Genomic DNA, 24,929 nt, shown 5'->3' with positions numbered 1-24,929 from the left:
AATAGAATTCTGATTTTTTAAATCCTTGCCCTATACCACTATTGTAATCATGCCAATATGATTAAAGCATTTGACATTTTGTCTTATCTAGATTATATACGATTTTCCATCAGGTCTTAGTTTCTCACAGAAAATATGGTCTAGAACTGCAAATGTATGTAGCGAGCAGTTTTAGTTATTACAATCTCAAGTAAATACATTTCAGTTTACCAGAATTCTGTGTGATTGTATGACTAAGATATAGGACATTAGCAAAGACATTATAATTTCAGTTCCCCATTATCTTTCTTCCAAGCCCTTTATGTTCATTCTTGATGTCATTACTCACAGATATCCTCAATTCCAAAGGTAAGATGGCCAATGGAGGAATGTAACTCCTCAGAATAGATTAATCCAATCTACAGAAGGCAAACTGTTTTTTAGAGATGATATTGTAATCTAAGTCTTTTGATGCTTCACCTTGCTGTCACCAGAAGGGATCTGATATAATGAAGCTAACTACTAATAGCAGCCACATCTGAAACACTGAGCTTGGAAAAGTACCTAGAGTTGTTCAATCTCTCCTCCCTCTACCCCTTTCCCTTAAATATAGGTTACCGAATTCGCTTGGGCTCTAGTACTGACAAGAAGGACACAGGGCGGCTCCATGTTGATTTTGCACAGGCTCGAGATGACCTCTATGAGTGGGAGTGTAAACAGCGTATGCTAGCAAGAGAGGAGCGCCACCGTAGGCGGATGGAAGAAGAAAGACTGCGTCCACCATCTCCTCCCCCAGTGGTCCATTACTCAGATCATGAATGTAGCATTGTTGCTGAAAAACTAAAAGGTATAGGAAGTATGCAGTCTCCATAATTAAAAGTATTTTTTCTCTAGGGAAATGTAATAAATTGCTCTGTTGTAGTCAATATCCCTTGGAATTTACCACTCATCGATTCTAAGCATTTCTTTGGTTGGAGCCTTCCTAATAACGAGTTATACTCAGTATTCAAGAAGCTGGAAATTTTATCTATGTTGCCTATATCTCTGCTCCTTTATTTTCTCAAGGGATGGCTTTTTTCCTCCAGATACCAGCTAACTAACAAGAAATAAGAGGTTTTTCCCCATTTTCCCCACCAGAGAAATATAGGTAAGATTCATGACTTACAATCTCTGTATGTGCCCTTTCCTGGTGGACATAAGGTAGATTTGAATTCTTAATCAAATGAGTATATCCACATAGAACTTGATGGGAACTTGAAAATCTGGTAAAACCCTCATTTTAAAGATGAGGAAATGGAACTCTAGAAAATACTCCTAGTGTACATTCTGCTTAGTTTACTAAGAGATTTAGTCTAAAAGAGAGTTTTCTGATTATTTTATTTATTTTTATTTTTATTTTCATTTTACTATTGGGGTGATGTATAGTGGGATTACAGTCACATTCATCAGGTAATGGATACATTACTTATTGAACATTGTTACCCTTTCCCATGTTTTTCTCCTACTTTCCCTCCCTCTACACCCTCCCACTCATCTTATTTTCCCCCTTCCCTTCCCTATTTCAAATAATCAAATAAACATATATGCAATATAGCAGGTACCAAAGTCAAATACAGTAACAACATGAGATAAACCATAAGGGGGAAAAAAGAGAAAAGAAATAACTTCACATAATACATTAAGAACAACAATCACAAAGCTAAACCTCTTATTTCTATATCCTGGAGTTCATTTCGCCTAGCCTCATTTTTTATAATTTTAAAAGCCCAATTTGCCAAGTGCTGGTAGCTCACACCTGAAATTTTAGCTAGATCTCAGGAAGCTGAGATCTAGAAGATTATGGCTAGAAGCCAGCTTGAGCAGAAAAATCCTGGAAAAATCTAGATAGAGGCATGGCTCAAGTGGTAGAGTCCAAACAAGCTGAGAAGGCAAGCCAAGTAAGCATACAGCCCTGAGTTCCCAGTACCAGAAAAAGAAAGGCCAGTTTATTTCACCCAGTGATTATGGAAAGTATGTCATATTTCTTCCTGTCTACCTTTTCATTTTTAATTCTATTATTGCTTGACTTTCAAGGCTACTTTGCTAATTTATTGTAAGCTGCCACCCGTCCATTCTCTTGTCTTAGCTGTTCAAATCTAATGTCTCATTTTCTGAATACAGCTAATGTTGTTGAATGAATGCTAGTGCTTGAATTAAGGCCACCTGCCCAGCTCTAATGGCACAAATTTGCTCTGCTTCCTATGCTCTCAGCTCAGCAAGATTCTACTAATTACCCTTTCCAATTAGATCTCACTCACCAAAATTGTTTACATCACATAACCCCAGGGATTCACAAATTTAAGAAATCAAAAATATCTCTTTGAATTGATTTTGTCTTTTTGCATTGGTTATAAAGAAAACACCTAGTCCAGAATAGTGACACAGAAATAATGACACATTTTGAAAAATTGTAAGTGCTGAAAACATTGTTCCAATGCCAAGAGTAAGGTTTGTCTCTTCAGATGACAGTAAACACATCTGTTTGTTTAAAAACTGAATTTTCTGATTGTGTGGCCCTCATAAGAAGCAAAAACTGAGCATTAACATAAAGACTGCATCCAAGTAATTAAATGAAAAGCTCTTCTCTTGTTATATGCTAGCATAAATAAAGGGCAAGAGACAAGAAGTTAAAATTGCAGTACAAGGTATTTCCGCTTGACATAAGACCTCTGGCCAGGCAAAATGTGAAGTTTCAATGAGATGCTAATGGACTGTCCCTCTCAAGTGTGTAGCAGCAGAATGCGTAAGTGGGTAGCTCAGATACTTGGACTGGAAGCTTTGGAAGAACTGTGCTATTATCTTTGTCAGAAAAGAACTTAACTAAGTAGATGGATGTAGAAATCTATTTGTAGAGTTATTCAAACAAGGGAAAAAAAGATGCGGAGCACTATAGGAATAAAATGAACTACATCAAAATATATTGTAACTGTAACTGAGTGGAAGACCTAGGGCTTTGTGAACATTGTTGAGATTATTCCCTAGGTTCTTTCCAATGCTATGATTCCAAGAATCCAGGGTAAATTACTACAAAATTCAACTCAAGACTCATGTTTGCTTTCTTTTATTATTAAAACACGGGATTAAGTAATTGTGAAGTTGCCTCACTGCTAATTCATAATCCCACATACTTTTCTCTCTACCCTTGAGCTACACCTCCAACCCAGAGGAAAGGAGAAACAAAACTCTTTCTGAAATGTTTCATAAACCATAGCCAACCTATTTTTGAGCCTCCTTTCTTCCTGCCTTTATGTCTGCTGCCAATGTGTACACATGTTGTATATGTGGTTCCTTATCAGCTGAAAAAGCTATGGTGACCTCACCAATATGTTGTGAAAATAGGTTGAGATTTGCTTACTTTGTATAGTTTAAAAATATAAACTCTCCTTTTTTCAGATGATTCCAAATTCTCAGAAGCTGTGCAAACCTTGCTCACCTGGATCGAGCGTGGGGAGGTAAACCGTCGCAGTGCCAACAACTTCTACTCCATGATCCAGTCGGCCAACAGCCATGTCCGACGCCTCGTAAATGAGAAAGCTGCCCATGAAAAAGACATGGAAGAAGCAAAGGAAAAATTCAAGCAGGCCCTTTCTGGAATTCTCATTCAATGTGAGTGGATGCTAGAATTCTGCTGTCAGGGTGAAAGGGCCCTTCACTTAGTCACCACTTGCACTATACAGGAGCGGGCTGCAGAACTATCCTATATCAACGGCAAGGCAGTCTTCTTCACTGCCTTATACTCTCTTTATATTGGCAAATGCCAAAACTCCTGGTTCCAAGGATACATATTAACTACTTTTACATGCATTTTTTGTCATTATTACAGAGGGGTTACAGTTGTAATGAGTACATTTCTGTTCACACAATGTCACAATTTCCCTCTTGCCTGCAAGTTGTGTACTTCATTATAAACATAGTATCTGGTAAGTACCACTGCTGCATTCATTCACACTTTGTCCCCTTTTCTACGCTCCCCTTCCCCTCCCAAAATGGACAAATAAGACAAAAAGAAAACCAAAACAGAAGAAATGTACTCATTAACTTACTTATGTAACTGTAACCCCTCTGTACATGATCTTTGCAATAAAATTAAAAGTAATGAACAGCAACAAAAGAAAAAGCACCTCTTGTTTCCACTTCCTATAGTTAATTTTGATAAATATTATTTTGTACAATCACATGCACATAGGAAGTGCACACATTTGATTTTCATTTTCTTGGGTATAACTACTACAGCTCTGTGAAAACACTGACTCTTGGTTCATAGCTTATCCTTTTGCAAGACCATGCCTCAGTGGAGTGTTAGATATTCTATTACTAAAGTTGGGATGTATCAGCCTCCTGAATCTGTTTTTCTTCAGATTTGCATCATTATCTTCAGCTAATATGCTTTTCGGGAACTTATAGTGATAAATGTAATTATATTTCCCAAGATGATTTTTTATAAAAAAAAGCTAATTTGTTACTTGTACAGTTTATATTTAGTTTTCATTCTTCCACTACATTTACCGGATATAAAAGACATCAAAAGGTAAGAAGCCATTAAAATGGCCATTTTTTAAAAGATGTACTACTCCAGAGCTATCCAAGTTCTCTTAAATAAGATAGATCAAATCAGTTGTCAAGTAATTTTTATATACTCATATTTTTAAAAAGGAATAATATGGGCCGGGAGTTTGGCCTAGTGGTTAAAGTGCTTGCCTAGCATGCATGAAGACCCGGGTTCGATTCCTCGGTACCACATACATAGAAAAAAAAAAGCCGGAAGTGGTGCTGAGGCTCAAGTGGTAGAGTGCTAGCCTTGAGAAAGTCCAAGGACAGTGCTCAGACCCTGAGCTCAAGCCCAGGACTGGCAAAAAAAAAAAAGGAATAATATTCCTCTTAAGAATAAGGGCACCCATTACAATAATAAATAAATAATTATCAAAAAGAATAAGGGCACCATTTTATGTCTTTGCTTTTAAACAATTATGGTCCACTCTTCTATGCTTTACTTTCCATACTTGGGCTTAAGAAGGACTTGTTCCATTTTCCACTTGTGTTCTAGAAGTATATGTAGGCATAAAACCCAGGAGGTAAAAACCAGTCTTCAGAACTTCAGATATGTCAGAAATGAGAGCAGCTAGCATTGTGAGAATATAAATCCTTAACATATGGTATAAAGAGGACCATAAAGAAAAAATTATTATTCTAGATTTTCTTACTGTGAACATCTCACTAGGCAAGGGCTTTTGCTCTACCTTTCTTTTCCCAAAGGGACATATCTAAGCTTCCCCTATCTTGAGCTGTGGACACATTTCCCCATTGAGCATTTTTAATCTATGAAATTATATTTTTATTAATCAGTTTTGCATTCTAGAATATTTATTGCATTGTGGTTTAAAATGATTGACATGTATCATCCATACATATTGCCTCAATGAGCATTTTAAAGATACCCTAAAAATAATTTCCAGAACATCCACCTACATTTCTCCCATCTAAAATCCTATTTAGGTAAACCTACACTACTGATCATCTTAGATTTTTATTTTTTGCTTCTGGTTAAATATACCTCAAGGGAAAAATGAAAGAAAAAGTAGTACTGAAGCGAACATCCCAGCTTATTTCAGAAAGCTGATTAATAAAATAGTCAATGGTAGATATTATTAATTTGCTTTCATGCTAAACAAACAAAAAAAACTGAACAGGGGCTGGGAGTTTGGACCAGTGATTGAGTGCTTGCCTAGCATGCACAAAGACCTAGGTTTAAGTGGTAGAACCCTAACCTTGAGAAAGTGCAAGGACAGTGCTCATGCCCTGAGTTCAAGCCCCATTACTAGCCAAAAAAAAAAACTAAACAAGAACACATTTATTACAACACTTGCCTCTTATACCTGAATGAATACATATTGCCTCTATTAAATGTTAGTCACCATCTCATGCCAACCCTTCTAGAATTCCCTTTCTTTTTTCTTTCTGCATAATAATATCTCTTCTTTTTGAGCCAGATATACTATATATATATATATACTATATATAATGTTATAACCGGAAGATACAACAAGACTAATGCTTCTTTTTTCATGTCATTTTTTTTTCTTTTCCTTTGTTTTGCAATCTTTTGGTGATACTCTGGCTGATCTGGCTGCTGATTTGATGCTCCAGTTGAACAGATAGTGGCTGTGTACCATTCCGCCTCCAAACAGAAGGCATGGGACCACTTTACAAAAGCCCAACGTAAAAACATCAGTGTTTGGTGCAAACAAGCTGAGGTTAGTAACTTTTTACGCCGCTAGCTCCTCAGGGGGACAGTTTCATTCTTTAACAATTTATTGATTTGGAGTTTAGCCAGAATTAAATAGTGCCAAGCTCCCATGGTCATGACAAGGCCCTAATGAAACACTAAGACGTGTTCTTTAGCCTGTCACTGTGCAGACCACCTGCTGTCAAGGGGGAAATAAATATGCCCGTGTTGTCATGAACACATTTTGCTGGGTGGAAACAGTAGTCATGAAAATGTAGCTGGGATAATTATAAGTTTTCTTCACTACTCTAGCTAGTCTTGAGTACAACAGTAATTATTGACCTATGTTTCTAGTGTTAGTAATATCAGGGTTGTCTTAAATTTATCAGAACATCTTGACAGTTCCAGCTACAAGCTTCCTGGTGTGACAGTGGAACAAAAAGTGTCTGAGCTTCTTTTATTAAATATTTTAGCCACCTTCATAAGTGGCAGATTTAAAGGTAAGAAAGGAGTCAGATTACAGATTAGGGTTTATACACACTTCTCTGTTTTGTGTTCAAGAAGTATCTTCAGCAGAATACCAGTAGTGTAGTGATTAGGTTACTACTCTGAATCAAGGTTAATCAACTGAAAGGGCTTTTCCCTCACCTTGGTATCAGAACTACCACTTAAAAGTCAGTTGTTTTATCAAGTCTGAAGTTTCTAACATTTAACCTCTTCACCATTGCCTTTGGGCTGGTGAATGCCTCATGTCATAAAGTTCCTGTTTCTTGTCTCATTGCCACCCTTCTGTCAGCAGCCACCACTGTCTTCCTCTGTGGAGAGAGATGATGTGAAGTAAGAAAACAAAGTTCTCACTTTGGGGAGCTCAAACAATGACAGCATATTCCAGGATGACTTATTTGCTATTGAGATTTTTCACCACTGGAGGAGAGGGAAAGGGCCATGGTGATCACTAGTATTCTTGTAAAAAGGAAACGCCTTGGTTGATTAAAAAGAACTTTTTTGATTTGCAAACAGTGTTCTGATTATTTGCAGACAGACATTCAAATCATTCTCATATGCTTGTTTGAAGATGCTAATATTGGCTGTTGGTGTTCAGCCATCAGAAAACATACTGACCCAATTTGATTCAACCAAATTTATATTTCCCTTATGTATCATATGTATTACAAGCCTATATTGATACTTTGCTTTACTGTATTAAGTAATATCTCAGAATCAAATTGTTTTGTTTATATAGAAGTGATTTCCTTAGCCTCTGCTCCTTTCCATTCTCTCATGGCTCTTTCCCTACTAAATTTCCTGTTAGTGTTGAAAGTCCAGGTAAGGATGCGCTTATGCATTTATGAATGTTGTTACAGATTTCTGATAATCATATTTCTATCATTAAATATAAGTAAGGTGAATTTAAGTCTACATACATTTTTGTGGAGCTATAGTTAACTAGCTAATGTATAATGACTTATGTATGATTTGCTTACTCTATGATAAATCACAAATGTCAGCTATCACAAAAAAGATTCCAGGCCAGGAGTTTGGCCTAGTGGTAGAGTGCTTGCTCTAGCATGCACAAAAGATCCAGGTTTGATTCCTCGGTACCACATACATGACCTGTGGCTCAAGAAGTAGAGCTCTAGCCTTGATAAAGTCCAGGGATAGTGCTCAGACCCTGAGCTCAAGCTCAGAACTGGAAAAAAAGAAAAAAAATATTTCAAATATTTCCTGCTGTCTCAGGTTTGGGCTTCATTCTATGCAAAAGTGTTCTTTTGTTCTGTATTTTAGACTAATATAAATCTCTAAGCTTCAGAAAAAAGTGATCATAAAAAAAGAAAAAGTGATCATTAAAACACTCAAAGTCATTATAATGCCATTTCAGAAAGTACTAGCAGTTCACTGTTGAAATGAGAGATAATGAAGATCTACACTGGACAAAAGAGTGGCCTAGAAATTTGAGGAGGGTTGTCTTACCTTTTATGATGTAGTCAACCAGTGACCTGATTCAGTAGATTTGGGATAGACATTAGCACATACAAATGGCTTAAAATGTTTTTGGGTTCATCATTATACCCAAATGCCAAGATGGGAAATGGGACAAATCTAGGAGACAGCATTTTCCTTTGCTATCTGTGCTTCAGTAGCTTAGAATTCTTTCCCTGTCTGTATCAAGCTAGATAAAATGCTTTTTAGAGGTGCATGTCACTTTACAGCCCTCTGCACAGAAAGCATTTGTTAGGGTTTGTTTCTCAAAATAGAACTTCTCTCATCTAACCAGAAAATGTAGAAAACAGATAACTCAGCTATGAAATGCTTTTTCTATTTTCACATATATATCTATGTATATATAGATATATATGAAATTTCACAACAGATTTCATTGTTCTATTTTCATACATATATAATGAAGTACTTTATATGAAATATCCTTAATGGTAAAGTTTTCAAAGAAATAAAATCTCACTCTACTTTTCTTGGAGGTACTATCATTTACTAAATGTTTCCTTTAAATTTATGGTAGTGTGGCACCCTATGGCCTCTGCTGTTCTCTTTGCTTTTATCCCACTTCTGTGATTTAGTATTGAATATTTATAAAAGAATAATCATACGAGCCTTGGTTTCTCTGTAGCTAAAAAAGGGGTTTTCTAGTTAGTATAGGGCTCTGAGCTCTACCACTGAATAGCTTTTCCCTTAGTTTTTCTTACCCTCATTTTATTATCAGTTAAAATAACTGGTAATTATTGTTTCTAAAATATCTTGAGGTATTTAGGTAAAATTGGCTCTAAGTTTGTTATATTTCTAGGGAGTTTTGAAGCTGTAAAAGATCTCTAGATAAGCCATATTACATATCTATTGAACCTTTTCTGTTTCTAATAAGAGATTATTCACTCTTGTCCATCTGGAAGCAGAAAGATGGTTTATGGATGCCAGACAGCTATGGGACATGTTTTAACTCTCAGGTTTCCTGCCTGGGACATTTCCCTAGAAGGAACATAATTTACACTTCTGAGAAACACAATAACTTTACCAGGGTTAGTGACATGTGTGTGAATTGAGACCTGATCTCTACTTATATCCCCTGACAGTCTACATTTTTGTTAGCCCTCTAGAAACCCACAAAGTTTCCTGATGCAGTAAATTGTACAATATTCAAATTTTCCAATGTCAAACCTCATTATGATCACCTTTCTAGTAACAGCTCTGATGATAGCTAAAATCCTGTCTTCTGAGATAGAATGAGTTCACAGAAATGTAAAGTTCTTTATTATTCTCTGTACAATGAGCATGAATAAGATACAGCAATCTCTCTCATGACACAGGTCTTTAAAGTTCACTTTTTTTCAATCAAGTCATTATTTTCTTCTATTTTAAGTAATGTCTCTGCAGTACATAGGAGATACTATGTTAGTATCTGATTTTCCTATTACTTCTTTTTTATTTTATTTTTTTTCATTTTTTATTGTAATTAATAAAAGGGTTACATGATATTTGCCATATAGAAGGTGCATTAATTCACATACATTGATACCCTTTCACATGTCTTGGTACCTTTTACCCTCCCCCCCCCCCCCCCCCCCCCCGTCTTGGTTTTCCCCCCTTCCTTATCAAATTTCAAATAATCAAATACAAATAAATTCAATATATCAGATAACAGAGTGAGGTACTGTAACAATATGAGATACCCAAGGGACAGCAAAGGAGATGAGAGATAACATAGTACATTAAGGACAACAATCATTCGTTATATGGCTTTTGTTTCAATATCCTGGAGGTCCTTTCAATTAGCTTCATACTACATGGCCTTATGTATCAAGGTTTTGCTCTATTGCAGATCTCTGCTAGTAGAGCCCAAGGTTCCTACTGATTATGACAAATGAGGGACCTAAGTTCCTTTGAGTCTGGCTTACTTCACTTAATATGATTTTTTCTAAGTCTTTCCATTTCCTAACAAATGGGTCGATGTCGTCTTTTTTTTTTTTTTGCCCCTTTCTCTTTCTGGCCCTGCTCGCTCCGGCCCGGCTAGGCCCCCTTTCTAGCTCAGGCCCCGCTCGCTCCGGCCCCTTCTCGCTCCGGCCTCGCTGGCTCTGGCTCGGCTCGCTCCCGCAAGCTCCGGTCCTGCTCGCTCCGGCCCCGCTCGCTCCGGCCACCACTCGGTTGGGCTCTGTTCACTTCAGCTCAGCTCGCTTCTTTCGCTCTCTGTCGCCGTCGCAGTCTTGTCTCTGCCACTTTTCCGGTTTGGTTGTGTCTAGTCTCTGCCACTTCTGGCTTGGTTGTGTATGTGGGATACCGAGGAATCGAACCCGGGTCTTTGTGCATGCTAGTCAAGCACTTTAACCGCTAGGCCAAACTCCCGGGCCCCGATGTCGTTTTTTCTATTACTTCTTAAGAATCAGTGATAATACTGAATAGCTCGCTTTTTCAAGGGTTTTTCACGTATTTTTAATAAAAATTTAACTTGAAATAGAAATCATCATATTTCTAGATAAAAATAATAAAAAGGGAAGAAATTAGTTGAGATATACAGTAACTATGTACAGTATTAACTATTAAGAAATCCATTTGAAATATATATTATCCTCATAAACGGAAGCAATTTTCATCAGACAGCTTTGAATACTTCCTGTATGACATCCCAGTAGGAGTAAACGTCAGCAAGGAATTTTAAGCTTAAGGCTGAGACTGACAGGCATCAAGTAGCCTCGAAATGATTGCAAGCTGCTTCTCTTAAGTGACTTTCTCAGTGTGATATTGATCACTTGCAGTGTTCTTCATACTTTCCTAAAGATCTGTATTTACACTTGGTAGCATGTCCTTTCAGTCTGAAACCACTTCTTCAGTATTTCCTATAGTACAAATATTTTGCTAATTAATACTTACATATTTGCTTTTGTCTTAACATATTTATTCATTATCACCCTCTGCATTTTCTTTGAAAATTGAATTCTGGATAAACTGATACTTCTGTTTCTTTTAGAATTTTTAGATTTTAAATTCCTGTTCCCCTATAAATAATTGATTTTTTTTCTCTGAATGCTTTCAAAAGTTTCACTTTTTCTTTATTTTTCTACAGTTTGTCTATGGTATTCCTAGATGGTTTTTTCCCATGTATCTTGTGGGGTGTTCACTGTTCTTTGAGTATGTAGATTGATGTGTTTTATCAAATTAGAAAGACTGCCAACCATTATTTCTTCAAATCCTTTCTTATCTTTCTGGAATTTCATTTACATGTAGAATAAGACTATAAAATGGAATTCCATAACTCCATGAAGCTCTAGGTTTTTACATATGTTTGTTTTATTAGTAATATTAGGGTTTGAAATCTGAGTCTCTCACTTCTGGGCAGTCACTATACTGCTTGAGCCATGTCCCCAGTCCTTGTTACTTTAGTTATTTCTCAAGTAATATCTCACATTTTCATATTCCTACCTAAGGTTTCCCATGTAGCTGGGATCATAAAATGTCTTCTACCAGACCCATTTTATTGATTTAGATGAATCCTCAAATCTTTTCCTAGACTGATCCTAAGCCTTGATCTTCCTGATCACTGCCTCCTGAGAGTATAGGTAGCAGCCACAAAACGCAGCTTGAGGTTGGGTTTTCTATAAGAAATGAGAAGTTTAGATACTCTGTGAGTACCTAACCTTATCTACTGTCAAACCAGACACTTTAAAATGCTGAGAGACTTGGACGGATTATCTTCTTTTCTTCTGAGTGTCAGATCCTATTCAGAATGTACCTTTTTTTATACAAGCTCCAATGACATAAAAAAGTTATATGTTTGGCTGGACACAGTGGCTCTTGCCTATAATCCTAGCTACTCAGGAGGCTAAGATCTGAGGTCTGCAATTCAAAACCAATCTGGGAAAGAAAGTACATCAGATTCCAATCTACACTTAGCCAGCAAAAGCCAGAAGTGAAGCTGTGGCTGAAGTGGTAGATTGCTAGCCTTGAGAAAGAAAAAGCTAAGGGACAGCACCCACACCCTGAGTTCAAATCCCAGTCCTAGAACAAAAATGTGTTACAGGTTTTGTTCCAAGATTATGGTTATTGTTTATGAGAGAGTTGGTATGGTAGGAATTTATTCTTGACAGCTCATTTTTGCTACATATTCTTTAAAAATTATTGTAAAGGTAATATATAAAGGGGTTACAGTTATATAAATAATGAGTACATTTTTGAACAGTGTTATGCCCTCCCTCATTCTCTTACACTCTTCCCTGCCAGCTCTGCTCAACCCCCCAAGTTGTAAAGTTTATTTTCAACATAGTCATGTTTTGCTATACATTCTAAAACTGTAAAATCTGAATTAAGAGTTTTCTTGACTAAAACTATTAAGAGGAAATGAAATGACAGGGAGCAAAATTAAAGGGTCCAACATGAGAAAGTGAAGAGAAATTTCAGATATCCACATAAGTAACAGATAAAAAATATTTCATGGTAATATGGGAAAATAATATACTGTTAGAACTCTAGATCTAGAAAGACAGTTCAATACAAGACAGGAGTGGAACCAAATATGCTTTTTAGTGAAACATGTAGTCTCAATATTCCTTATTGCCTTTACTTTAAGAGTACTGTGAGGTTTTTTAATATGTCCCCACCAAAACTTATCTGAGATCTGTCCATTTCCTCAACATTTTGTAAGGTTTTCCCACCTAAAAGCATACCTTTTAACCTTAGGAAATTCGCAATATTCATAATGATGAATTAATGGGAATCAGGCGAGAAGAAGAAATGGAAATGTCTGATGATGAAATAGAAGAAACGACAGAAGCCAAAGAAACAGAAGAATCAGGTAAATGTAATTCTTCGTTTTTATGTAACAAATATCTATTTGCATGGGTCACTATTTTCAAACCTTTAACAGAAATAAAATGCGACCATGAATCCATCCGACTGAATGTAAGCTAGAAACTGTTGATGAGACTGTGTAAGGACATACTGGCTGAATATCAAAACCTGTGTATACAGAATTTTCTGTGGTCTCCATTTATCCCATATTCCATTGAAGTACCTAATTAAAAGTATACTTCTTTTCCAAGAACCACTGGGCATTCTGACAGCATTATTCCATATTTAATTTGGGTTTATTAGTATGTTCTGCGTTGGAAGCTATGACAATTCATGCATAAACACTAGATCATTTATACTGTATAGCCACCAAAATTAATAACAGATGGATATAAAAGTTCAATGTTAAAAAAAAACTAGACCTAGCAAAAGAAAGAACAGAAAATACAGGTGTTGGCTACATAATTCATAGCAGGTCACCAAAAATAGAAATAAAAGGTTTTTGACAAATAAAATCCACATAAAAATGAAATCTTTTTATAAAATAAGTACCAAAGTTAAAAGAAAATCTGCAGACTATAGGGAAATAGCTATATCATGGAGCTATTTTGATTGCTTGAATCTGTATTGAGAACTAACTAGGAAAAATAGTTGTCCAGATAAAAGCTTTTGCACTAACCTAGTATGTTCAAGACCTGGCTCTGAGACAGTGGGTATGGGTGTAGACCCTCAGTGAGACCAATAGGGTAAATGTTTGAGTAAGATAACACCTCCCTTCCTTTTTTTCATATATTTATAATGTAATTAATAGAAGGGTTACATTATATTCACCAGATAGAAGGTGCATTGCTTCACATATATTGATACCCTTTCTCATGACGTGGTCCCCATTTCCCTCCCACCCTCCCCCCACTTATTTTGATTTCCCCCTTCCCTATCCAATTTCAAATAACCAATTAAGCACATATAAAATATATCAGATAACAAGGTACAATACTGTAACAATATGAGATAACCAAGGACAGTAAAAGAGATGAGAGATAACGTAATACATTAAGGACAATAATCACTCATTATATGGCTTTTGTTTCTATATCCTGAAGTTCCTTTCATTTAGCGTCATCCTATATGGCCTTATGTATATAGGTTTGGTTCTATTGTAAATCTCTGCTAGGAGAGACTAAGGTTTCTACTGATTATGTCAAATGAGGGAAACCATTGAGCCTATGTTCCTTTGAGTCTGGCTTACTTCACATAATATGATTTTTTTCTAAGTCTTTCCATTTCCTTACAAATGGGGCCTTGTCATTCTTTCTGACAGCAGCATAGAATTCCATTGTGTATAAATACCATATCTTGTTGATCCACTCATCAACTGAGGGGCATCTGGGTTTGCTACGGTAAATAGTGCTGCAATGAACATCGTTGTGCTAGTGAATTTAGTATGTCCTTGTTTCTAGATGATTGGGTAAATGCCAAGTAGTGGAATTGCTGGGTCAAAGGGGAGTTCTATGTTTAGTCTTTTGAGGAACTGCCATACTGCTTTCCATAGTAATACCTCCCTTTCAATTTTGTAATAAACTATCCACAATGGGAGATTACCATAGGTGAGAACAAAATACCAGCCAGTCAACAAGTCTTTCAGGTAAAATACAAACCAGTAGACTAATCTTTTCAGGTAAACCTTTCCAAAATATCATAAGTACTGTAGAACAGTACAATAGAAAAAGTAATGGACCTAAAGACAAAACACCAACACCTAGCTTTTTGTGGACCTGGGAGGGACTTTTTCCCATTAAGCCCCAGCTTCCATACTGTAATTAGTACATGATTAAAAAAATCTAACAGAGATGTTGTCATGGTTAAATGAATCCTTTGATTTAATAGCTGTTAGATGTCAAATACTGTGTGCACATTGGAATTTGTAGTGGTCTCTGTCCCTATCATGTGAAGGACTTACAGACGCATTGATCCATTAAAATACTTACTTGTGAGATGGAGCAAGAGATATCAATAGTTGAGGTTAAACAGACTAAATTGACCCAGAAATTCCACTCCTTGGCATTTACCCAATTGTCCAGAAACAAGGGCATACTAAAGTGACTATCACAATGATGTTCATTGCAGCACTATTTACCATAGCAAAGATATGGAACCAACCCAGATGCCCCTCAGTAGATGATTGGATCAAGAATATGTGGTATTTATACACAATGGAATTCTACACTGTCATCAGAAAGAACAACATCGCCCCTTTTGTAAGGAAATGGAAAGACAGAAAAAATCATTTTAAGTGAAGTAATCCAGACCCAAAGGAACATAGGCTCCATGGTTTCCAACTCATTTGTAATCATTAGTACATATCTATGACTCTCCTAGCAAAGGATTACAATAGCTCAAAACCTAGATACATAATGTCATATAGGATAAGAGTAAATGAAAGGATCTCTAGGATATGGAAAAGACAGACTAAATTATAATATATGCATATACAAATTACCATGATGAAATCCCTTCATATACTTAATATACACTAGAGAAAAAGAAGAAAGTAAATCACAGGAAAATAAAACAGGCTGTGTTGGAGGTCAGAGAACAGCTAGAGTGTGGAAAGTCAATTGAGAAAATGAAAGAGGGTTAATATGGGTAAAGTACTATATATGCATGTATAAAAATAGAACGGTGAAAACTGTTGAAATTGTTTTAAGAAGGAGGGATGCAGGAGAGAGATGGAGTGAATTTGATTGAGATACATTCTATGTATGTATGGAAATGTCTCAATTAAACCAGCCTTGTACAACTAATATATGTTAATAAATGTTTCTTCAATTCAAATCTAAATTTACCAATTTCAGCACTTTTATATTGGAGTCTGAAGGTCTGTGCCCACTAAGTAGTCTTAGAATCTTTTTCTGATAAGCAGAAGTTCTTAAGGAAAGAAAACTACTAAATCAGAATTTTTAAGAGTTGTTGCATTTGAATTTTCCTTTTTTTTAGCAACATAGTAGATCCCTAAACATACAAATTACTATTTATACTGAATAAACTGTAATCATGGGTTAATCAGTATATTCAGAAAGGCGAACTAATTACTGAAAATAAGAACATAAACTTATAGCCAAAATAAATGAAAGTACATTAATAATTGAATTATTCTATTTATTTAAGTCCTTAGCTAGGTGGGAGATTTTTTGCTAATTAATCTTTGACTTGTGGAAGTGTCTCTACCTCAGTATTTACAGTCATATATACAATGTTTATCCAGTGTTTCAGTGGAATAAATGCAGCTGTATGTTTGAGTAGCCACTTGGTAAATTGTGGAGTTTGAAGAGTTATAGGTAGAAGAGAGAAGTATGGGTGAGAGTCAGATTGAATGCACTTACTAGGGTTATATAATTGCATTTTTGCTTCTGTATCTCTTTTGAGTTAAAAGCTGTATTGGCTACTGCACAGAGTCTTATTCGTTTAGAGACTGGAAACTCCCTGACAGATCATCTTATAGCTATTTTCTTTCCTGTTCCACATGCCAGGATGCTGCTTTGTCAAATAAAGCTATCTACAATAGACTTAATGGAGCTTACCAAATAGCTTTTCTCCCAGAAGGTTTCAATTCATTTTAATTCAAGGATTTGGTGCATTTTTCTTCCCCTCGATTGTATCTAATTCTGTTATCTCACTTCTGTAGTACTCAACTTCAGAAATCCTCCTCAGCATGAGCCAGTGAAAGGGTCCTCATATTTTATCTCAATCAGCTACATGTTTTAGCTATCACTTGGTTCCAATTAAAAACCTATGCCACTATATCTCAAAGTTGTTGCTGTTTTCTCTATGTCACCACACTTGAATTCCAGAAGCCTGTAGTGTGTTCTTTGTTATATTTTTATTTTCAAAGAAAAAAACCTCATTACTTTTTCTTAGAGTGCCAAAAATTTCTGCCCTTGGTGCCAGGAGTGTGGCCTAGTTGTAGAGTGCATGCACGAAGACCCTAGTTCAGTTTCTTGGCACCACATACATAGAAAAAGCCATAAGTGGTGCTGTGGATAAAGTGGCACTGGCCTTGAGAAAGCCCAGGATTGGTGCTTAAGCCCTGAGTTCAAGCCCCAGGACTGGCAAAATAAAATTTCTTCTCTTCTGGAGATTCTATTAGCTTATATGTGTCATGTAGGTTTTTTTTTTTTAAATCTTTTTGCCATGAGAGATAGGATTGCTATACTCAAAACAATATATTGAAGAAGGAGAATCATATCAAAGCAAGTCATGGTATTGTAAAATTATTTTGTGCTATTGCTAAGCAGGACGGAAAGCATATGTACTAAATAATCATTAAACATAAGAAAAGCTTTTCCTTTCACCACCTGTCTTCATTCTTCACTTAGAGGTTCTAATATTTTGTATACTTTTCAGTCATTTCAGTTACTGTTAGAATTTTACATTTCTGAGACAGGTGCCAGTGGCTCATGCCTATAATCCTAGCTACTCAGGAGACTGAGATTTGAGGATCATTATTCAAAGCCAGCCCCAATAAGAAAGTCCATGAAATCCTATTATCCACTTAGTCACTCAAAAACCAAAAGTAGAACTATGAATCAGGGCCCAGAGCACCAGCCTTGAATTTAAAAACTAAGAAACGGTGCTCCAATCCTGAGTTCAAACCTCAATACTGGCATGCATGCGTCCTCGCACACACAGCGCACACACACACACACACACACACACACACACACACACACAGATGGATTTCTAGCGTTGGCAATATAGTTCAACAGTAGAGAGACTGTCTAGTAAACATGAGGTCCTGGATTTATGATCAAGTACCAATAAATAAATAAATAACATTTCTTGAACTATGGATGCTGATTTCATAGCTTTTTGTTGGTATTTACAAGTTTACATTTTTTTCAGGCATCCTAAACTGTTTAGATGCTGGTGGGCCAAGAACACATTCAGAAAATATTTAGTTATTTTCTCTTCCCTTGGAGTCTAGACTCCTTTCTCCTGCCCCCTATCTTCCCATTATTCTCACTTTACAAATTTCACAATTTACCAATTTCACAAATACTGTTTGGTAAACTGATGGAAATGTGGTTGCACATACATAAAATGTAACATAAAAACCTTTCTTGGTGTGAACTGGTAAATACTAATTAGAATTCAATAAGAAGTATCCAGTGCCCACTGTAACAGTCACAACCAGGCAACAGTTACCAGGCCTTGAAAGATAAACCTGTGCCAGGCACTGTAGCTCATGCCTGTAATCCTAGCTACGCAGGAGGCTGAGGCCTGAGGATCGCAGTTCAAAGCCAACCTGGGCACTAATGTCCGTGAGACTCTTATCTCCAATTAACCATTAGAAAAACGAAAGTGGTATTGTGGCTCAAGGGGTAGGGTAGTAGCCTTAACCTAAAGAGCTCAGGGACAGCATCCAGGCCCAGAGTCCAAGCCCCATGACTGACAAAGAAAAAAAGAAAGAAAGAAAGAAAGAAAGAAAGAAAGAAAGAAAGAAAGAAAGAAAGAAAGAAAGAAAGAAAGAAAGAAGGAAGGAAGGAAGGAAGGAAGGAAGGAAGGAAGGAAGGAAGGAAAGAAAGGAAGAAAGAGATAGAGAGAGAGAGAAAGAAAGAAAGAAAGAAAGAAAGAAAGAAAGAAAGAAAGAATATGTGTAACCTTTGTCTTGTATGTAAGTTTTCTGATTTGAGGAGGGGAAAGGGAAGCACAGAAACAGTAGTTCAAAGGGTTAACATATAGCAGTGATATTCACTAGACACTATGGTAGAAATGAAATGCACAATTTAGGGTTGACGGGGGTCTGGAGGGAAAAAAAAATCCTATGAGAAAATGAGGGAGGGATTGGCACTGTTCAAAAAGAAATGTACTCATTATCTGACTTATGTAACCATAATCCCTCTGTGCATCAACCTTTACCATAAAAAGTTTAAAAAGAGAAAAGAAAGAAATGTGAACATGTTTAGGTAAGAAGGGAAAGGTAAGAAACCATCTTAACAGTGGGGAGAAATAGAATGATCAGTGCTAAGATGGAAATAGGATAATGTTTATGGGAATAAAAGATGAAGTGGGCAAGATAGCTTCAAATTGTAGGGAGCCATGAGTACCAAGCTTAGATTTAACATTACAAATGCATCTTAAGTATAGTTCTAACATGATAAAAGAACATGAATTATACATTTGGGAGATAATTTTAGAATAAGAGAGAGCAGCCAGAGACTTTATAGGAATAGAAATGTGAAATGATAAAAGTTTGGACTGGAGTATTGGCTACGGACATAGAGAAAAATAGTGGAAGAAAAAGACAATGGCAAGCATAAGATTATGTTATGAGTCATTGTTAGAGGAACAGACTGAAGTCTCTGTTGTGAGATTGGATTTAGATGTTAAGGAAAAGGGAGGAGGCCAGAATTCGTCTGTCTTTTAGGCTGGCAGATTTGGTTCACTAGAGATTCTGTAATGAAGTAGCATACACTGAGAAGCTTAAACAACAGACATGTATTGTTACCCGGTCCTGAAAGCTAAGATTACATATGTCATCGGGGGGATCCTTCTGATTTCTATGAAGAAGAATTTATTTTATGCTGCTTATCTAGTTTTTTTACTGTTTGTCCACCATCTTTGACATTCTTTGATATACAGATATATTACCCCAGTCTCTACCTCCATGTGCCCATAGCATTCTCTGTGTGTACATGATTATCTCTATGCTTAAATTTCTTCTATGTTGAGTTAGAGCCTTAATGATCTCAATGTAATTTGATTACTTATATAACTATGCTGTTCCCAAATAATGTCCCATTCTTTTTTAAAAATTATTGTAAAGGTGATTAACAGAACGGTTATAGTTATGTAAGTCAGGTAATAAATATATTTCTTTTCCAACAGTGTCACCTCTTCCCTCATTTTTTCTCAGTTTTTTCCTCTCCCAATCCTCTCCGTCACTAGATTTAGAGACCTATAAGGATTAGCATGCATCTGTGTTAATATAGCAGCCTAACTCTAAAACTACTTGTAAGAATTCTCTGAGATCCAGGAAAATAAGCATAGAAAATTCAGTGAAGTGATAATGAGTTACAAGTTGGCATGATAAGCCTGTTGAGAGGCCTTTCAGGATGCTAAAGGAATGGAAAGTGCTGAGGAGTGTGTAGTAAGATCTGTTTAGCCAGTAAACAAGAGATTATGAATTCCAGCAAGGAAAGAGGAGAGTTTTGAGGGAGATAAGGGGCAGTAAGATAACTGCCAAATGAGGATTCTGGTTTTGAAAAGGGAAATTAGAATTCTTCGATGTAAACCGTAAGATACTGGAATGTACATGTTGGCACAAGCCGCACTTGCAGTATAGCAAAGGCCACTAGACAAAGAAAAGCAAGCCTTTGTGCGGTTGGAGAATCCACTTGAGATCGTTGCCTGAACCAGCTTTCAGCCATCCCAATGCATTGTACTCCTATCACCTCCCTTTAATCTGTTCTTTTGGGTTTTATCACTTTGTGCATTGCCAAGGCTCCAACTATTTTTCTGAGCCTTGAGAGGAACATTGCCTTCTGTAACATTTTTAGCATCTTGTATAATACAGCTTTGTAACAATGGCCAGTTCCTTGAATTTACTTCTGATGTTTTTGTTTGTTTGTTTGCACTATTGAAAATATCTACACACTAAATTTTTTCTTTCTTTTTTAAATTGTATTTTATTGTCAGGGGGATATATAGAGGGCACATTAAATTTTTGATGGCACAGACTCCTTTCTGATCTTTTGTCATATAGCTACATGCCTGATATTTTCTCATACCAGCTCCTCTAGAATGAGGCAATCACATTTGCCTTCGTACTTGTATATTGCCTGATGAACTGGCAGCCTTTAGATCTGAGAAGCAATTGCCCTTAAAAAAAGTTTTTCTCTATAGAAAATAGTCAGAAAGGAGCAGCCAAGAACTAATGATGGTTTGCTATGAATACATTCACTATACTATGCTCTTTAGTGTCAAGACCAATAGATTCACCTACTCACACATATTATTAAAAGGTAATATTGAAGTTGCTCAATGTTCTGGCAATGCACAAAGGACTCCAACTTCAGAAATGTGCCCAATTAATATTAAGTCTGTGAAAGAAAAGGCTTGGTATACTCATTAAAATGACAAAAAAAACCTTCATTTCAGAGTGGGAAATACATTTTATACAGAAGGTCCCTTCAGTTAGCATTATAAGTGATCATCACTTTTTTTTTGCTTAGTGACAGGTTGAAACTGAGAAGATTATTATCTGTTCCCACTTGGCTGCAGGTATCCATCCAGCTCATCAGTAAGCCTTTTCCCCCAGGCAGGATAGAAGCAGTCTCTTCTCATTTTCTCTGAGGGAAAGGATTTTCTGCATTTAAACTAGTGTATATGCCTCTAACCATTCTCCTACATCTTTGCCCTTTTCTCATCTATGTGTCTCCCTGGGACATGTAAAACATGAATACAATCACTGGCTTGCAGTACAAGGAGCAAAAAGGAGGAAAATTATTTACTACTATTTTGTATATACCCAGTGAACTGCCAAAGGAGAAACATCCAAACCAAAAAAAGAACTAAATAATTAGCCATCAATAGGAATCACTTGATTTACAGAATAACTACTCTATGCCAGTCAGCTGAACTCCAACTCGAGATTCTATGCAGCAAACAAACCAAATATTTCTTTCTATTTGTCTGACAGTTGATGTATCTTTTTCTGCTCAGTTTTGTATAGATAATCATCTTCATATGCAGCATCTTGCTTAGTTTGTGATTTCTGGGAGCAGTACCTGTCTGATTAAAAGTATCTCAGACACTAGATGAAAGCAAGGGTAGATGATATCTGGATTGCTAGGAATCCAAATCTCTGTGTGCTGGCTTTCTTTTCAAAGATTTAAATTTGTGTAATTATAACAAGGATTAAAATAAGTAATAAAAACGAAACAGCCAAGCACAAGTGGCTCACACCTGTAATCCTAGCTTCTCAGAGGGCTGAGATCTAAGGATCCCAGTTCAAAACCAGCCTGGGAAGGAAAGTCCTTGAGACTCTTGTCACTAATAACTTACAAAAAAAAGCTGAAAGTGGAAATTTGGCTGAAGTAGTAGAGATCTAGCCTTGAGCCAAAGAAGCTCAGTGACAGCATCTAGATCCTTAATTCAAACCCCATAACCAGTAAAAAAAAAATCCAGAAAACATAAATGTATCATACCAAAGGGCATATATCCAGCTAGGAGTTTGGCTTAGTGGTAGAGTGCTTCCCTAGTATGCACTAAGACCTGGGTTTGATTCCTGGCTACCACACACATAGGAAAAGCCACAAGTGGTACTGTGACTCAAGTAGTAGAGAGATAGCCTTGAGAAAGCCCAAGAACAGTGCGCAGGCCCTGAGTTCAAGCCCCAGGACTAGCAAAATCAAAAGGGGATATATATCATTTTTAGACTAAAATTTGATATTTAAAACTGCTATATTGGGACAAATGCAGGCCACCCATGAAAAATACATGTGATCTGTAAGAATGTCTCAACACTTCTGGAACTTTCTCATATTATATTTCTACTCTCTGGTTTGCATAGATAATCTGATCACAATAATCTATATCGATATGTAATATTTTTAGGAAAACGCTTAGTTTCATAGCATTGAGTTAAAACATTCTTCTTCCCTAAAGGCAGCTTCCATGAAAGAATAGGGGATGTTTATGCACCCAGAATACAGTCCCCTTGTATATACTTCATGTATGTAAACAAAGGTGCTTTCTATTCATCAGGATCCTTCCTGAAGCTTATCTTCATAATGCATTTATGAGTCAGGCACTGTAGATCACATCTAATTACTCAGGAAGCTGACATCTGAAAATCAAGGTTCAAAGCCAGCCGACAAAGGAAAATTCTGTGAGATTTTATGTCAAATTAATCACCAAAAAGCCAAAAATAGAGTATAGCTCAAGTGGTAAAGAGCCAGCCTTGAGCAAAAAAGCTAAAGAACAGTACCGAGTCCCTGAGTTCAAGCGCCATTATTACCACAAAAAAATTTAATTAAATCCATGGCCAGGAGTTTGGCCTAGTGGTAGAGTGCTTGCGTAGCATGCATGAAGACTCGGGTTTGATTCCTCATCACCACATACATAGAAAAAAGCTGGAAGGGTACTGAGGTTCAAATGGTAGAGCTCTAGCCTTGAGAAAGCCCAAGGACAATGCTCAGACCCTGAGCTCATGCCCAGGACTGGCAAATAATAATAATAATAATAATAATAATATCCAATAAAGAAACTCTTCTTCCACCATTTTAAGGGATCATGATGGGGAGAATGTGGTGGTTGAGAAACTTCCATTAAGGCAGACAGGAAGCAGAGACAGAAAAAGAATGCTTACACTGTGACCTTTTCCTTTTCTCCTTTTATTTCATTCTCATACTCAGCCTGTGGTTGATACTGCCTAAATTCAGGATAGGTCTTCTACACTTCTTAATCCAATGAAATTGACAATCAAAATTAACCATCACAAGTTCACCTTTGTCAATTTTCCCATCTAAAACACCTTTTAAAACATAGTGTCCTATCCTGTACCCTTAAAAGGTCTGATGTGCATCTCAGAAGACAAAGTGCATTCAAGTCCATCTACAAAAGTAACTAGACTCAATTGTTCTTGCATCATTCAAAAATCTAACTACAAATTCTCTTCTGAGATTCAAGGCAAAATCTTTAGGTATGAACCCCTCAAAAAAAATCAAAGAGAAACCCACATACTTTCAATACACCATGGCAAGAGTATTTCCATTCCAAAAGTGGGGAATGAGATTATGGGAAAGCAGGCTCAAAGAAAAGCAAGGGCAATCCAGCAAGAGCAAATGCTAAATCCTATAGATCCACGTTAGCCATCCAGGGTACATGATGCAAGTATGTTATCACTTAAGGGTGTGAAGAGCTCCAACCCTATAGCCTTGCCTTTTTCATCCCATACAGCCTCTTTCCTGGACTGCCTCTGCTGATTGTCTGCAGCTTTCATAAACAGATGCTCCACATTTCTGGCATCAAAAATTCCCTGGGTCTCCATTCTGTCGTTGGCTTCACTCTCATAGCTTCATTCATCATCTTTTCAGGCATGCAGGGAATTGCAACCCTGCTATATATTTCCAGGCAGGCCTCTGAAATCTGTTCTTCTAACATTTATAAGTAATTATTCTAATGGTTAGATTTCCATTACTTGTCTTTTACTTTGTTATACATGAAGTGCCTTCCCACAGATAGCTGAGAAAATCCACATCTTTATCAATTTCCATATTAACCTACTCATACATTTAATGTAAAAAATTGTAATTTTGATCCACCTTGATAATATTCCTTTTTATGGGCTTTGTGTTCTCTTAGTAATCAAAAAGTTGAGCTGGACGTGGTAAATCACTTGGTTAACAGGTGCTAAACCCTGGGTTCAATCCCTAGCACCATAAATAAGGAATAACTATAAATTTTTCCATTAATATAATTTGTAAACACTAAAGATTACTGGAATCATATGATTTTTATCATAGCCATGGGCCTGGAACATAAAAGGTACTCTATAAATATTTCTGAAATTAATTTAAAAAATCATTTGTTTAAATATTGTGCCATCAATTTTTATAATTTTTTACCTTGAAAATGTACCCCAACTCATAATTAAATTGAACCCAGGTTTTTATTATCCATTTTCTTTTCTTTTTTTTTTCTGCTAATCATGGGGCTTGAACTCTGACCCTGGGTGCTGTCCCTGGCCTCCTTTTTGCTCAAGGTAGCACTCTACCACTTCTAGATTTTTTTTGTGATTAATTGGAGATAGGAGTCTCACAGATGTTCCTGGCTTTGAACCGTGATCGTCAGATCTCAGTCTTCTAAGTAGGTAGAGTTACAGGTGTGAGGCATT

General features: G+C 36.5%; 1 protein-coding gene across 2 annotated transcripts in view; it reads left to right on the top strand.

Annotated features, from left to right (window-relative positions):
* Positions 1–24,929, top strand: part of Enox2 (ecto-NOX disulfide-thiol exchanger 2) — a 295,300-nt gene that overhangs the window by 245,791 nt on the left and 24,580 nt on the right. For both annotated transcript variants that reach the window (XM_090327019.1, XM_090327020.1), the window contains exons 6-9: positions 593–826; positions 3,412–3,624; positions 6,163–6,269; positions 12,920–13,034. In XM_090327019.1, coding sequence (XP_090183145.1) covers positions 593–826; positions 3,412–3,624; positions 6,163–6,269; positions 12,920–13,034 — 669 coding nt within the window. The remainder of the gene's footprint in view (positions 1–592; positions 827–3,411; positions 3,625–6,162; positions 6,270–12,919; positions 13,035–24,929) is intronic.

Source organism: Megascapheus bottae, chromosome X (genome assembly GCF_031878675.1).
Source record: "Megascapheus bottae isolate mThoBot1 chromosome X, mThoBot2.hap1, whole genome shotgun sequence".
In the NCBI taxonomy this organism is placed as follows: domain Eukaryota; kingdom Metazoa; phylum Chordata; class Mammalia; order Rodentia; family Geomyidae; genus Megascapheus; species Megascapheus bottae.
The sequence above is the reverse complement of the archived record's forward strand: the minus strand, read 5'-3'. Positions and strand labels throughout refer to the sequence as shown.